Genomic DNA, 16,724 nt, shown 5'->3' on the forward strand with positions numbered 1-16,724 from the left:
ATGCAACATTATAAGCAACACTCATTTTTAGCACACAAACTTGGATCTTGTAACTTATTGCAGTCAAGCAACAGAAAAAACAACATCAACACTGTATGCTCATGTTAGCCTTAAAGGAAAAAATTATATATATAGTACAGCAGGAAACTAACGTTCCTTACCAAAAGTAGCTGGGAGTTGAGTAATTCTAGGCACTCTTTTAAAACAGTCCTAGTCATATATATTGTCCTTTTCATGTTAGTCATGGCAACCTCCATACCAGCCAGTAAATACTCTGCTCTCCATTGTATCATCAGCAAAATACAGTACCAATCATTGTAGCCAGTTTTAACACCAAGATTCAGTAGTTCTTTCACACTAATGAGTTTGGCAGGCATTAAATCTTAAAACTAGAAGAGCTACTTCGTTATATACACAGTACTATCACGCATCCTATTGGCAAACATCATCAGCCTCAGTCTTGTTGACAGTCAATATTCCAACTGTAAAGGAAATGTTTCTTTATACAGAGAGATAGGATATGTAAAGCACACTGCATCTAATGTCCTTCATCTCACAGAGGCTGCTGGAATTCCTACACTACCCTGTGACTTTTAAGATGCCATTTGAACTTGGGTATATATTAGCAGAAGTCAATAAGCCAAAGCAATATTGCCAGTTATCAGACTGTCAAAAAGTAGCACGAAAAACACAAGATGAACATAGCAGTGCGTGTGTACAAACAATCGATCCCAATATTAGGAGGCCCCATTTCCAAAGTCAAGTAGCATCGCTGGTGCATAAACACACAGTTTTGAACCCCCAGTATGAAACCTGCAACCCCTTCCTAGGCAAACTGCTTTCATCCAAGACTACAGAAAAATAAGACTGAAAAGCTCTTGTATATATTACCCCTAACTTGTAACAGACTCTCCACCTATTTCAATCCACGTAATAAATTGTTTGATATTTTTGCTGGGAACTTTTGTTGTACTTCCCAAGCTGAGCACACAATACTTTGATTCAGTGCTACACCACTGAAGACAGGATATATTTCTTCTTGCTAGGTTAGATCATTAATTTCTTTGTATTATTGTTTGGCATCGCTCAGCCCAACTGCGGTCTTTAACCAGCATTAATTCCAATCCAATGCCACAATGGAAACAGACGATTCGAGGCTTTACACCTTTTCCACCCGAGGTACAGCTGTTGACTGAAGAGGCATCCCCGGGATCCCACATGCATTTGAAAAACACAGGATATCAAAACCCCAAGAGTTACAAGCCTCCCAGAGATTTCCAAGCTGTGTTTGTTACCTGGTGGGCAGTTGCACTCTGGAGGCGCTTCTCTCGCTACTCGTATTTTTGCCAAGTGCTCGTAGGATTTCTGCGGGCGAGAGAAGCAACGTGAGAGCCCTTGGCGAGCTCCCTCCGCCCCGGCCAGCGCACCGGGATTGACCGCTGCTCCGCGGGGTGCGCAGACGGCCAGGGCTGCTCCCCTGGGACTGGACCCACGGGGGCTCACCGACTTCTCCACCCCCACGACAACAACATCCTCACACCGCCGGCTCTTCCCCCTACACCAACCCCCGACACGTTACGGATGAGAAAAGCCTCGGTGGCAGCCGCCCGAGGGTCACCCGCGGGACCCCAAAGGCCGCTCCAGCAGCCGGGGGCGCCCCCCGCCCCGGGCTCAGTGCCCGCCGGTCCCCGGGGACGCGGGCTCAATGTCCGCTCTTCTCCCCAACACTCCGCCGGTGGAGCTGCCTCCAGCCGACCCCCCCGTTGCCCTGCTACACATCATCCCGCATCCCCGGCACACACACAGGCTGCGAGCAGCCACCCCCGTCCCGCGCACCTGGGCTAGAAGTCGCTCCACTTTCTCCTGCATCATCGCGTTCAGCTGCTCCAGGGACACGCCGGGCAGCGGCGGGAGCGGGGCGGCGGCAGAGAAGCTCCCTCGGGCGCTCTCGATGGCCGCGACCCTGGCCTGGAGGTCGTTGGTCCGCACCCCCAGGTAGACGCAGGAGGCCGCCGCCAGCGCCGAGAGCAGAGCCGCCAGCGCCGAGCCGCACGGCCCGGCCCGCCGTGGGCAGCGGTCCCCGCCGCAGCCGGGCTTCCCGCTGCCATCCCGTCCTGCGGCGCCTCGGCTCTTCCCCAGCATGCCCTTACACCCTTCAGCTGCGGCAGCTTTGATTTCCTTTCCTCCGCCCCCCATGGAGGCAATTAGTTTACAAACAGCAGCAACAAAAATAATAACAATAAAGTACGATAGCGTAAATAACAAAAAGGCAAAATAATATTTAAGAAAAAAAAAATGCGATGAGAAGCCCACAACGGGCTCACACACTTTTCAAGGCAAAGCGGCGGCGCCCACCGCAGTCCGCACCGCACGGTGCCCGGCAGCGGGTCGCGACTCAGCCGCGCAGCAGGACGAGGGGACGCGGAGCCAAAAGCCGGCGAGCAGGGCTGGGTGCGGGGCGAACCCCCGCGGCTTCCACCCGCCCTGCGGAGGGAGCAGCGTGCTCTGCTCCGGATTTGCCACTTGTCAGAGAGATTTTCAGGCGCGGGGCGGGAAGCGCCCCCCACCCCCCCCGCCTCCCACTACTCCTCCCCGCCGCCGCCAGACTTGTTGCTCCCCCTCCACCTGCCTGCCGGCGCCCAGCAGCCGCGCCGTGCCGGGCGGGGAAGCCCGCAAGCGGCCGGCAGCCGCGTCACCCCGCCGGCAGGCAACCCGCGCTACCCCGCGGCCAACCGCGCAGCCCCCGCCCGCCGGCCCACCTCCCCGCCTTCACTAGCATAATTTATTCACCTAGGCGGAGGAGCGGCGTGGGGAGCTCTCTTTGCATAATGTATGCACGGCGCGCGGGTCATTAGAATAACAAATGAGGGGGGTACTGGGGGTACCGGGGCAGGGGCTGGAGGAGGCAGCTGCCCCGCCGGGGGACGTGCTGGGAAACCGCGCTAATTTACGGCGGTTTATGAGCGGGCTGTCATGCCCGCGGTGCGGGCATAAAACACGGGCAGCGCTCTGTCGTCCCGTTCTTTTTTTAGAGCGCAGAGGATAAACGTGTATAACTCAGCGGCTGGCGAGTGCGCGCATGTGAGGAGAGGGCTCGCATCCAAAGGAGCAGCAGGCACTAACTCCCTATTGCATGGAGATGGTTCAATTTTAACTGATTTTCTTTCCATTTGTTTATTTACCGAGCTGCTTCTTCACTATGTCATCCGCACCAGCCCATTTTCATTGCTCCTGCTTTGTACGACTAGAAAAGAAGCATCACCATCCAAAGAACTGCACGCATGGCCTGCGGAAAGCTGCTTGGTTTCTGTCCCTTTCCCCTCTGTCTCTTTATCTTCCAAGTGCTGCATTTACCTGAAGTACTTTGGTTCTCATGTTGTCATCACCACAGCGAGTGTCCTATGTAGCATTTGCTGTGGCATTTCTTGTGCCCAGCAAACTTCTCGCATCAGAGAAACCTCTGGATCACATAGATCGCTGTGGTTGGCATTTACTCACATGAATACTTCCTGTGACTACTTATAAGATACAAAAATTCGTGGGGTGAGAAAGAAAATTGTCTAACTATGGCACTTCTCAGATAGGACTGGGTGTGTTAGTTTGGACTACAAATCAGGTTTCCTTAAGGAGTCATGTTTGTGCTGTTTTATTTCTTATTGTTTCTCAAGTATTCAAGTAATCACAACTGTCATGAAGACATGAATCCAAAAAGCTTTGTGAGTTTCAGTATAATTACTTGGACTATGAATAAAGTGTACCAGAAGATCACAGCTAGTCATTTATTCTTTGTGATTTGTCTTTTTCCTTTCTAAATAAAGTTTTGCGGACTTGAATCAGGGAGAAGAAATCATGAAGACATAGCGCTACGTGATAATTTCTTCACGATAAACAATTAATAGTTGCAATGCATAGTTTGCAATCAAATTCCCCCAAGGGGCACATACCTTATGATCAGGTCCTGTGAATAACAACTGCTCTTTTCAAAACATGGGCTTGCAGACAGACTATCTGTTGGCAATAGGAAGACAAAATGCCATTTGGGATGAAAAAATCTGTCAGAAGAAAACAAATAATACCCACATGCTCTTATTTGGTGCATAGCATGGGCTCCCTGAGGGTGGTATGAGCAGAGCCCAGGCTGCCTTGGCGGTGCTGGCGGGTCTGCGAGGCGCTGGGAGCCATCGGCGCCAGCTCCAGCATTTAACATCACCCCCTGCGGTTGGCAGCCAGCACCATTACTCACCCCTGCTCGTGGCAGCATCCAGCAAAGCGAAGCTGCAAACCTGCAGGACATGGTTGTCCTCACGGGTTTATGCAGCGGGTCACCGAGGCGCTGTTGGGACAGGATGGCTGCCAACACCTGCTGCTGCCTGGGCTGGGCTCAGGTGGGTGCTGTCTCCTCTAAGCCAGGGTGAAGTTTCCTCTTGAGATCGGCTCTTCTTATTTCAGCACAATCATAGACATTCTCTGGCTGCTTCAGTGCTCGATATGGGGCACAGACAACCATGCAGCCATGTATCAGTGTGTCCTAGCTCAATGTTTTGCTTGGCCAACAGACGCAGTTTTTCTATCCAAGCATCTCTCTGTCCCAGCATCATGCCGTCCGTTTGTTTTGGACAAGGTGTATTCCACGTCAGAAATCAAATAGCCTAAGACAGAAACTTCCTTGTTGCATTAGATTCACATATACTTGCCATCATGAAGACTGCTAAATGCGCCAGATCACCATGTTTCTGTGGGGCACGATGCAATGCCAGTTTTACTAATGGTTAGCAAATCTCATGCTAGATATTTCTTATTCCGAAGAGGAGTGATGAGGAACCTTTATTTTTTTGTCTGGTACAAATAGAAAACACCGCTGTACTAGAATCAAAGCCCAAACCAGGTAAGAACATCGTTAAAATATCACAAAAAATTGGTTTCATGCTGTTTTTCTTTGCAGTAGGTAGCTATACCTCTGCACAGCTTGGAGAAACATTAGCCCTGCCTGGTCTCACCTCTGAAAATAGAAGAGGTTTATCCATTCCTCGTGCATCTCTCAGCTCACATGTATCCCCAGGCAAAGGTAAACATGATCAAGAAGAGTGAGAGCAGAAAGACCAGTCCTCACTCCAATTTAAAGCTACATTTTTCTTTTTGCCAAAGCTTGGTTATGGTAAAGATGTCATCTAGAATTTTGTTAAAATGCTTAGAAATGACAGCATTTGAGAATAAATTATCTCAGATAGCTATTGTTTTAATGTGTTTTCACACAAAAATAGATACCAGAGAAGCTTTGAAGATGCAAATTAGCTGTGTGCTCTTCTTATGGAAAAAACATGGTGATTTTCCTGCAGGCAGAATATTTATTCACCTCACAGCAAGGCTACAAGGTCCAGAATAGACTAGACTGGACTACAGAATCTGAGCAGCAAGCTAAATTAAATGCAGCCTGATAAATCTAGCACAGGAGTTGTTCGTGTAGGTGAAGAACATAACACAGCTGGTTTACCTGCCATAAAATTTTCTGATCACGTCTGCCCGAATAGAGAGCATTAAGCAGCTGTACCCTCCCATGTTCGGTTACTTGATACCATCAAGTGGACAACCAGCAGCTTTGCAGAATACTTACCCCATATAAACACAATAAACTGGAGAAAAAACATCTAAGACTCAGCCTTGCTGCTTTTGCCAGCTTTCAACAAGCGGGAGGCAGAGCGAATCCAGGACATGTGTATGTTCAGTGCCAGTGAGCCTGCTTCTTATTTTGCAGCCATGATGATGCCAGAGTCAAGAAGGCATCTACTTAGGATCACAGCTAAGATTGAAAACAGATTTCTGTAGCACTTTTGAGAGTCCTATTCATGCAATGAAAGAACTGGTTTTCTTTTTTTTTTTTTCCTCCCTTCCTCTTAAAAAAGCCACTATTTTTTACATTTTTTTTATTGGTGAAGATTTATAGGTTTTGAATTAGAGAGAGAGTAACTTGGTCTAAGGAGTCAAACTCCTACTCCAGGAGTAAACCAGATGGCTGTTTGCATGGGCAAGCAGTAATTTAACTGCTTGCAGTCAGGAATTGTATCTCAGACCTTACTGGTCACACTGAAGGTGATATACCATGTAAGTTCAGGTTACAAAACACTTAAAATGCTTTAAAAACCTGTTTTGTATGTGGTAGCTAGAAAAAAAAAAATCTAGAAATAAGAGATATATTGATATATCAGATATATTGAGCTGGCCGCTAACACGTGCAGGTGGAATATAAAAAATGGGAGATCTGCAACACTGCAACTCAAACAGTCAGAAGAAAAGAGGAGAATTTTAAATAAAGCCTGGTGAAGTGCTCGTGCGTGCAGACCCGAGGCGACCACGCTTCCCACCAGGAGGGGATTGCTCTCACTTTGAAGATTCGAATCTCTAAATGCCACGTCTCAGCAGATCTCGTGCTCAACCAGGCCAAAGGTATTGACACAAGATGCTACTGTTTGCATTTCATGGGTCTGTGTTTGAAGATGTGGATGGTGTTTGCAGATAACAATTTTCCACTAGACAGGACTAGTGTCTGGAGTTCTTTCCATTTTTTTAATGTCTACAACATGCCATACTCTGCCTGACCAATCCACAATCCACTACTGAATTTCTTTACCAGATGCAACATAAACTTGTGATTGGAGTTACACAAAAGCAGATCAGTCAAAAACAAATACTCATCTGCTGAAATAACAAGCCATGTTCGGTTTGTAAATTATACATGGTCAAGAAAGGCAGAAGACAGAAAATAAATACAAGTAGAAACTGGAGTCTGGGGCTCTGTGCTGGAACTGAGGTGACACATACAAGGATAAAAGCTCAAATGGTTAATAATGGTCATCCATGGTCCAAGATAGAGTTAAAACCTTCTATTCCAAATGTTCCTGCTTTCAAACGGAGCTTATATTTTATTCATTATACGTGGACTTGAATTGTATTTGCATTCTGCTGCTGCCTCCCTTCCTCTCAGTCCTGGTCAGTTCAGCCTTCAGTTCAGCATCTTGCACCCTAATAGAGAATTGACTCAACTTTTGTATTTTTATATGGTTAAATGCAAGGTAGAACCAGAATCCAGCACTTCTGTGAGTTGCTTTACCTCTCAGCTCTCTGGTAGTTTAGATGGTATGGTATTTCTCATTGAGCTGCTCATAATATCTGCCAAGATAGCAGTAAGTCACCAAAAAAACCCCAGAAAACAACTTACTTCACTGTGTTGGGAAAAAAAGCTGGAAAAGTCTTTCACTTTCAAATATCCAAATTGATTGCCTTCTGTCACTTTAAATTTAATATAAGCATTTAAGTACAGTACACATGATGCAGTACATTAATATATTTAGCAGATGGGTAACACTTGCTTGTGATTTAATAGTTAGATATACTCATTTCACATCTACTGTACAAACACTTCATATATTTGAATCTTTAAGTCAGACTTATCTTCAGACTAGAGGCAATTGAGTCACATGAGCATAGGATTTAGTTTATTAGTTCCATAACCTTACTGGTATTTTGGCAAACCTGATAAAAAAACACATATAAAAAAACTCTCTTGCATCTGGATTTTAATATATTTCACAGGATTTCCTTTTGCAACATGATGAAACCAGCTCTCCTAGACCTACGAACTGACTGATTCAAGACAAAATTCAGACCCCGTATGTCATTCTTTACTAAAATTCACGAGCATTTTTCATGTGAGTATATTACAAAACACTTCATAACAGATAAACCGACTATCTTACATTTGGCACAGCTTCCAATACTTGCTTTAAAATGCAGTTGACACTTGGGAAGCCCTGTCAAGAATTTTACTGGATGGAGATCCATAATCAGAAATGAGATGAGGAGACCAGACTTGAGAACCTCAAGCTGAAGAAAAGGCATCCTTGCCCTGGCTCCAGGCCAATTAACATCCTTTGCTTCCCTGGTTTGTTTATGTGTATACAAACAAACACCACTGGAATTCATGGGTCCTGGTGAAAGGTTCAGACAGAGAGTTTCTGAGTCTGTAAAGTCCTTTACTAACATGTAACTTCACTCATGTGAGTAGTCTGATGCAAATAAATAGGATTAGTCATGGAAGAAAACTTTCACGTGTGCTGGAGTATTTGGCAGATATAAAAATGCCAAGATGTGGGGCAAGATGTAGGATCCAGCACAAAAACCTAATTATACAGCAGGAAAATTCTCTACATCTTGTTAATTCTAACTTTCTGGTTGCTTTTCTCCTATCTTTTTCACGTGAGGTCATTACTAAATAATTTCCGTATGCAGAAGCAGGTATTTTTAGGAAGTTATTTTATTTCTCAGAGAAATTATTACAAGAAAGAGTATACTCCTGAGAGGTCACAGTGGAAACTACACCTGAAAAAGGCAACAGTAACTCTGAGCATATTTTTATGCTCCAACATAAAGACCAAAGTCATCACAAATGTAAAGGTGAAGAGCACAAGATATTGACAACCATAGAATCATTATCATGTGATAAATTAACATTTTTCTAAGCACTGTCCTTAACATCCTTAAAAAGGCAGAACCTTCTGAAGCCTATAGACATTGTTAGTCAAAGCTAGAACAGATTATTGTGGGTCAGACAATTAGGAATCAGAAAAGGCAGCAGACAGAAGGGAGAAGATTTGATTACCAAATTAAAAGGAGGAGCCAGGGACCAAGCATGAGAAAAATCACTGTGTGGATTTTAAGAGCGGGGAGAGTGAGCTGCAGCAGGAATTCTTCCCTTGGTTCAGTGGACGATGTCCTCCAAGTTTCTTAAAGACAGATAAAGTCTAGTAAATTTCCACACCCCACAGCCCACTCAATTTGGAATAAGTATTTTCCAAGTAATTTATCTGGAATCAAATATTTTCCTACAATCACTTCATATTTAAGTATCAGTCCTTCATTTTAAACTGGCCTCCACAATCCTCCTCAGGATCATGCTCTTCTCTGTTTAACCAAATTACTATGATGATGTCAAGTGAAAATCCTTATCAGGATGTCCAGTATCCTCAGTTATCTTCAGCTTCTCTTCTTGATGTTATTAGTGATTCATTGGTGGAGGCTTCTATTTTATGTTGGTAGGTCTGAAGAAGGCAGTGGTGGGCTCTGAAGATCTGTCTTTTCCAATCAGTTGTTGAATCTCTCATTACTTCATTGAGGCGTCAGCACAGCTGTCTATGTCCTCATTACCACTGTGCCTCAGTCAGTCACATCACAGAAAAAAAGTGTCACATCATTCAGCAAATTGTGAAAAAGTCAGTAGTCCAAGCATGAATACTCTGTCTTAACTCTCAAAGCTGCTGTATCTTGAAAGAGAAGCCTGAGAACATGTTTGATTTCAGATTTGGTTTCCTATATTATAGAATTCAGTGAGATGTTGCTATAAATTAAATGTATAATTTTAAAATAAAGGATGCTCATCTCATGCAAATTTATCACACTCTTCTGAAGACAATCAGAATTCAGCCACTGCTGAAGATAGATTCTGGATAAAAACAGATCAGAATTGGATGCAACAGAAATCCCATTTTTATTACTTGTATTCTTTTCTGCACTAATCCCCAGTTTGACTACCTCTATCAATGTTGGTCCCTTCCCTAGTTATTCAAGTACAGTTTCAAAATGCTATGCCATTAGCAACTGAAGATTTTAATCCACTTTTGAACGACATGAAGAAATTTTTCTGGGAAAATATTTAAAAACAAAACACAAAAAACAATGACAACAGAAAAAAACTGCTCTAAAAGATTATCCACATCTGCAAAAGAAGTGTTTAGTTTCTCTGGATCAGAACAAAACCCCGCAATTTTAAGCCACTTGTAAGTACATGAGAATAACTATGCAGTAGGGTCTCTACCAGGTGCAGAAGTATGTACTACAGATTTAATTTATTTTTCCAATGTTTTGAGAAGACATCCTGGTTTTCTGAGACCTTTTATCCCCAACAAACTGCCATCTGTTCATCACTCACTTTCCTTCTCCTTACAATGGGCTTGGATCTGCTGCATGTGCTGCAGACCAAGAGCATATGAAAATGGCCAGCAGGCTTCTCAAAGCTCCTGGCTTTGTGACTCTCTACGCTTCTCTTTCTCAATTACAAAACCTTTGAGAAAGTGGTTTATGGGGCATGGGATGGTCAATCTCTGAGGCTGATTCTAAAAATTGCTGTCAGAAGTCTCTTTCACATATCTCTCCATCTCTGAACAGCTCTGTAACACCTTTTATGTGAAATTCTCAGGAAGGAGAATGGGGTAAGATACCTGTGATATCTGGGCAAAAATTAAGTTGCTATGATGAAAACCATGGAACTAAGGTGTCGCTGAGCACAGCCTGTGGGGAGTCACAGAGATAAAAAAGTAAGCTGGTGGTCAGAAGAGTGTCTGAAACCCAATCACAAACATTTAGGACATTTTTCCTTGCCACAAGTAGAGAGATAAAGCAGGCCAGTCAAGAGATACTATCAGCTAAAGAATCCATAGATCTCCTGTAGACTTCACAAGTATTCACGTGAATAAGCATAATAAAATAGCCCGGCTGCTCGGGATTACAGGTCCCAGCCTTGTGTCTGCATCATCTCAACTCCGTCAGGCCACCAGCTGCCAGAGACTTTACTACATCTTTCAGGGGCACAGATTCTTCAAATTACTGTCATAGACTTCTTGTAGCTGTCGTATTTTTCACAGTACTTGTATTATTTTTATGCCAAAGGTAAAGTCAAGCTGTTTTGTCTTCCCTGTTTGCTGTGCCTTTAACAAGATGTAAGTCTTTTATGACAGTGCTGTGTAGATCTAATGCAGTGAGAGCTGATTCAAGGGAAAAATGGATCGCTGGGTAACCTGTTAATTTACCATCCTTGGTATCAGCCATGCTCCTTAGTCCTGGATCTCTCCTGCAGGGTTTCCATTTTCCACAGCCTTGCGATGCTTCTTCTTCACCCAGAGCCCTCCATACATTTCCCAGAAAACTGCACCACTGCCTTATAGATGCCCACTTAGAAGTCAACACAAGCTTTCCTGTTCCTTTGTCTTTCCAAGACGGCACTGTCAAAAACAATCAGCTGAAAGTTATACATGTTAAATGCTCTGTCTGCCTCAGTCTCACAGGTTGTTGGGAGAGACATGTTGTCTTTATAGGTGAGCGTGAATATATCGACAGCAGATCAGATGAGATGGACAGCAAGTGTCCATGGTGGGGGCTGATAAAGGAGGAAGCTGGAGGAGAAGGGTAACCCTCTGTGAACATTGCAGAAAGGAGTAGTGTTTGGAGGGAAATATGAAGAGAGCAAATTTATTATGGCCTTTCATAGTTGAGAGCGATGCTCCTGAAGGCTCTTTATTCATGGAGCAGAAGTAGGACTGAGAGAAGAGGATGGACAGGCTTTGATGGTGGGGGATAACAGCACTTTGGGTGAAAAAGCAGAAGGGCAGAAAAGATGTATAATTGTGACACAAAACACTTGATATTTATATATTCAAGGGCCAGGAGGAGATAAAGGAACTTTCAAGCCTGTGTTTTGACAGCTAGCTGGGGGACAGGATGAAGACACCTTATCTGGGCTCAACAAACCTCACGATCACCTCTTACATGTGGAGAGGTTGCCCTGTTAACAGTGCTGGGCACGTAGCAAGAAAGTGTGCAATAGACTTAAGGAACAGTGTTTTCCAGCTGAAAGTTTTGTTCTGGGTTGGTTAAAACCTTAAAAGAAAAAGTCTTTCTGATGTTTCTGGTTAAGGACAGCTTGGGTCTAAAATTAAAACAGTCTCTGCGTTAGAGGGACAGAAACAGACCCCAGTGGGCTTTGGGAGCAGCATTCCCCTGGTGGGGCAGGAAAGGGAATGTTTTTGATCACTGCAGCTGAAGTATTTTCTGCTTGATGTGGAAGGCCAGGTGGGTGAGCGGGGATGCGGAGTGCAGAAAAGCTCTCTGGAGAGGGGTCCATCATGTTTGGGGCTTGCTCTCCTGTATGAAACAAAGAAAGGAAAAATGGTTTGGGGAGAAGTCCTCTCCCAAGGTACTTAATTGTATGTCTACTTTCTGACACATACCTACCCAACAGGAGTACTCCAGCGGGTTTTGCCTGACATCATGTCTAGATAAACTACCCTTCTGAAACAGCAGGATCGTTTGTGTATAATTCTTCACTGTTATTGAATGTGGACTTCTACACATTTAAGAAATATTGTGCTCTTAATTTTCTGTTTCATCTTGCCCTGGAAGATAGTTTGATTCTACTGTATTTTTCTGTACTTCTCTGTCCTCTGTGACTGTAAGTGTTTGAGACCTATTAAATATAAAAGCTCTTTGATATCAGCTGAACCACAGCTGAGGATTAAGCCTGCCCCTCAATGCTCTGCCTGCTGCTTGTCATGTGTAAATCCTATGTAGGAATCACTCCCTTCTACAGAAATCAGCCGTAGCCTGCATGAAACATAGCAAATGCTTTGTAAAACAGATCCAAAAGGAACTGAAGATACCTTTTCCAATGAACTTTGTGATGAATATAAAATTCGGCATCAGAGCAGGTCCCCCTAGGAAGCCAGTGAATAGGTATCTATAACTCACTTGTCTATAAAATGCCTCCTGAAAACTTTAATGGGTGTGAGTGAGTGCCTCTCAGCTTTCTGCCACTTGGTGCGCTCAGCAATGGTGCTGCCAGGTTGCTGTGTCACGCTACACCGCTCGGGATGGGGCTCATCACAGACACTCACCCGTGCCCAGGACGTGCCCCATCCAGGCACCCAGCTCATCTGACCCCAGGTTATGGCTGCAGACAACAATACATTAATCTCCAAAACATAAGAAATACTCAAATGTTACTGAGACCAAAGCAAACTGGTAGTATTGGTCATCTAAAGGGTAATAAAATTTGGCCGTAAGGTGAGAATCCACTTTTTTTTCTGGCAATGCTTAAATATTTTGCTGCCAAGGGTTCATTGGCTGTACTTTATGGTTTAGTTACTTGAGTCTCCATTAATGTGTCTGTTCTGGAACTAATTTGTAGGTGGTTTACCCACAGGAATACCAGCCCATATGCTTAAAATAAAATGGGGTAGAGAGATATATACATATGTAGAGAGGGGGATTTATTTTTTTTTTGCAAGTGATAGCATGCTTATGTATGATTACAATGTGTAACAAATACTCCAAAGCCTTATCCTCAATCCATGTTTATAGGAAAAGTCCCATACACTTATAAAAGAGTGAAGGGTTCTGAAACAAATACCGTAAATCAGCTGTAAAACTTCATGAACTACAACTATGATGTAAAAGCTTCCTGGACCGACGGGAAAGCCTGAGGGTCTTTGTAGCCTCTTAGGTCACTGTGCTGCTGGCTGGTCCCTCCTCAGCACCCACCATCACCAAACTCCTGCTCTGTTTCTTAAGGGAGCTGTATATTGCCTTAGTGATTTCATCTGGTTGTTTGTTTGAGTCTTGGTTTTTGGTCTGTTTTTTTTCATTTGTTTGTGGGGTTTTGGTTTGGTTTAATTTTGTTTGGTTCGGGTTTTGTTTAGTTGTGGTTTTCTTTGTTTCTTTCTTTCTTCCACTAGATGCTGTTTTGAAAATATATATTGACAAAGAAAAACAGATAAACTGTGGGCTGGTTTCCTGCTGCAGCCCTCCCATTGCTGCCATTCATACCCTTGTGAATCAGGGCACGCTGGAGCAATCAGCTTTTCAGAGGCATCTGCCAAAACGTCGCTGCTCCCAGATTTGAGTCTAACATCTATTGATTTATTGCAGTCAGAAGATGGGAACCATAGAAATTAATCACCCTCTGTGTTTACATCCCACCTTCATTGTTTCTTCTTGTGGCTCCTGTGATCTTCCTCAGCTCCAGGCCTGTCCATCTTCCCCCTAGTTCAGAGGCAGCATCCTTCTTGCCAGCAGAGCTTGTCCCCTTTCTGACTACGGCTGCACTGCCACCCCATCCTGGCTCTGCAGGTTTCTGCAGAGCTCTGTTCCCAAACACACATCGAAGACTGACTTGCTACGTCTTCCTATATGCTTCCAGCAGAATTGTCACTCCATACAAATGTTTGCAATGCTGTCTCTTGACTTATTGTGTTGCTGGCTATACGAAAAATCATGCAAGGAGGTGTATTTCATCGCAGGATTTATCACATGGCATAGCAAAAAGAGGAGGGAACACTCTCCAGAAATGTGCTGCCCAAAATGTATATATCTTTGCAGTTATCTGCTCGCTGAAATGAGCAGTAGTTCTTTATTATGGGCTACATATCTAATGCCATTACCACGGGTCAATGAGATCTACTAGAGGCAAGGAAGATACCTGGGTTTAGGGTATGGCTCTCAAATCTCTTTATTTCCTCTGTTTTATTGGTCTTATTTTCCCAGTGGCTCACTCTGTGCATCTGTATTCTGCATTTCATTATAACTTAAGCAACTTGTTTCAGCTACCTCTTGTGCTGCTCCATATTTTGTAGGATCCTATTTAAGCCCACAAAGGTCACTTTTCCTTCCCCACGAGCTGTGTATTCAAGTCCCATTAATATTAAATAGGATTTGAGGGAACACATTGAGGCAGAATAAGCCTCTTAAACACCTCTTTTACCATACCTATTTTATTTCTTTGGCATTTCTCACCTCTTGAAGCTATTTTCTTATTTTCCTGCCCATACAAGCACAGACCACATCTTGTCCTCCTGAGATGATTCCCTCCATTCCCCTGCTGAGGACTCTCAAGGAAGCCAGACACGTGGCTCTTTGCTCTGTTTTCTTTTTCAATTCCCTTTAAGAGACACGGTTTGCTTCCCCTCTAAACCCATTTCCACTTAGAGACCAAAGCTGCTTCTCCTCTGGTTTGCCCCGAGAAGGAACATGTACTTGCCTGAAGCCACATAAAGTTCTAAAACTAACATGACAACTCATTTATTTATTAGTCTTCTTTGAGCTCTTTAAAAATATGAAACTTTTTTTGACAGTGTCTTTCATCCTTAAGTACTTCACAAGTTAGGACTTTAGCACTGCCCAAGGGGTGCTGTGGGTCATGGGGTTGGTCAGCCCCACTGGTGGTTTAATGTGGGTCCATTTTGGAAGGGAAGCGCTTTCACGTGAAGTTTAGTCTCTGTCTATCGGCCGCACTGCTGACTTGTGGCAACCATTACAGTGGACAGAACTAGGAGTTAATGCACAGCTTCATGAGTTATTTCCTTCTTGAAATGATGGTCTGAGACAGAAAGTGCCATTTCTACAAATCTCCAAAAGAGTAAACAGCATTTCTGTATTCAAATGAACCATTTAGCTTCAGTCTCTGATTCAATCGTTTTTCTGTCACCCAACAATGAACTGCTAAATGAGCTGAAAATCTGTTCTGAGCTAAAGATATCTTTCCTGTAGTACTAATTCCTAAGAAAGAGAAACACAATATCGAGGTGGAGGAGGATAGAAGGTCACTTGCATGCAACCTAGCTTAAAAAAAAAATGTTCTGGGGATATATTAGCCATGGCTTAGAAATGTTAGAATGAAGGCACTTAACAATTGAGATTTTGAGGATGTTGCAATTAGTCATGTAAGAATTCTGCTTTAATTGCCTTTAACCAGCTTCTAAAGGTGCCTGTATAACTTCACAGTTTACAGTTTCCTAGGTAGTACATTGATCACAACTTTTAGCTTTGGGTGACAATTTCAAAGTGTCTCTAGCTTAGCCATTACCATTTTTGCAATGATTGTTAGTTAATCTTGCCTGTCTCAAGTGCCTGTGAAATGAATCTGTAATCGCACAGGGCCAATTAACCTTTATTTCCTAGGTGAGTGAGGTAGCTGATAGTGTAATGAAGGAGCACTTAGAGAAAATATCATTTCATCTGGAAAACTTACAGCAGGAGTGAGAACAAGGACCCTATCATGCAAGGTAGCTCTTAAACGGTGTGCATAATAAAGGGGCTGTGTGAGCCATACACAGGGACTCCAGTAATAGCTCCTGTGTTAACAGGAAAGTTACCACACTGCTGTTTGCTTTTTACTCTTTTTTCCCCTCCTCTCCTGTTAACAGTGGCCCTGTGAGCACCATGAAGTAGGAGCTTTGGCTTGTGTTCGCTTCGGAACCACCACAGCTGTTTGCTGCAGGGCTGCCCCTGGCTGGCTGCGCTGCCGGAGGCGGCTCCTCCACAGCAAACAGGGTCCAGGAGCACCCACCCGGGCACCCCCACTGCTCACACGCACAGTGCAGAAGCCCATGGAAAATCAATGGTGGAAGCAGCTTTCTGAGCCATCACTGGCTTGCGAACATGCTGGCTTGTCCCCAGCTGCTGCTCTTCCTCCTGAAGGCAAAGATAACTCCAGTCATCGATGTCACAGTGTTCCTCCTCGGCTTCATTTGTGTCTTTACTTTCTCCGTCACTAGTGTTCTCTTTAGCTGTTGAGCAGGGCTGCGTAGCCAGCAACCTGGGGATGTCTCAGAATGAAACGTGTTCCCCTGGTCCTTCTCTACAAGACAGCACCGCAGGTGGCAGCTTCTGCAGTGGGGAAGGTGCCTGGCATGGGTGGCAAGGATGGACCCTCCTTTAGAGATCGGTACCGAGGGTCAGGACTAAATGAGAGCCTGTTTACTTTAAATGGACAAAAGAATGAGAGTAAGGGAAGTTCTTGCCCTCCAGATCTCAGAAGAATTTGAAAATGTGAATACTAAAGTCTCAGACCATAAGAAAACTTGAAAATAAATCAGTTTTGTGTACTTTGAAGATTCACAGCCATC

General features: G+C 44.1%; 1 protein-coding gene across 1 annotated transcript in view; it reads right to left on the bottom strand.

The window, feature by feature from the left end:
- The window catches only part of COL25A1 (collagen type XXV alpha 1 chain), a gene marked incomplete at its 3' end in the record, with an annotated part of 302,483 nt that extends 299,704 nt beyond the window's left edge, over positions 1 to 2,779 (bottom strand). The window contains exons 1-2 of the mRNA XM_080344309.1: positions 1,837 to 2,779; positions 1,296 to 1,365 (exon numbers count right to left, since the gene is read on the bottom strand). Of these exons, the coding sequence (XP_080200435.1) occupies positions 1,296 to 1,365; positions 1,837 to 2,196 (430 nt within the window). The 5' untranslated portion in view covers positions 2,197 to 2,779. The remainder of the gene's footprint in view (positions 1 to 1,295; positions 1,366 to 1,836) is intronic.
- Between the last annotated feature and the right edge of the window lie 13,945 nt (positions 2,780 to 16,724).

The sequence above is a fragment of the Nesoenas mayeri genome, assembly GCF_963082525.1.
Source record: "Nesoenas mayeri genome assembly, chromosome: 4".
Classification (NCBI taxonomy): domain Eukaryota; kingdom Metazoa; phylum Chordata; class Aves; order Columbiformes; family Columbidae; genus Nesoenas; species Nesoenas mayeri.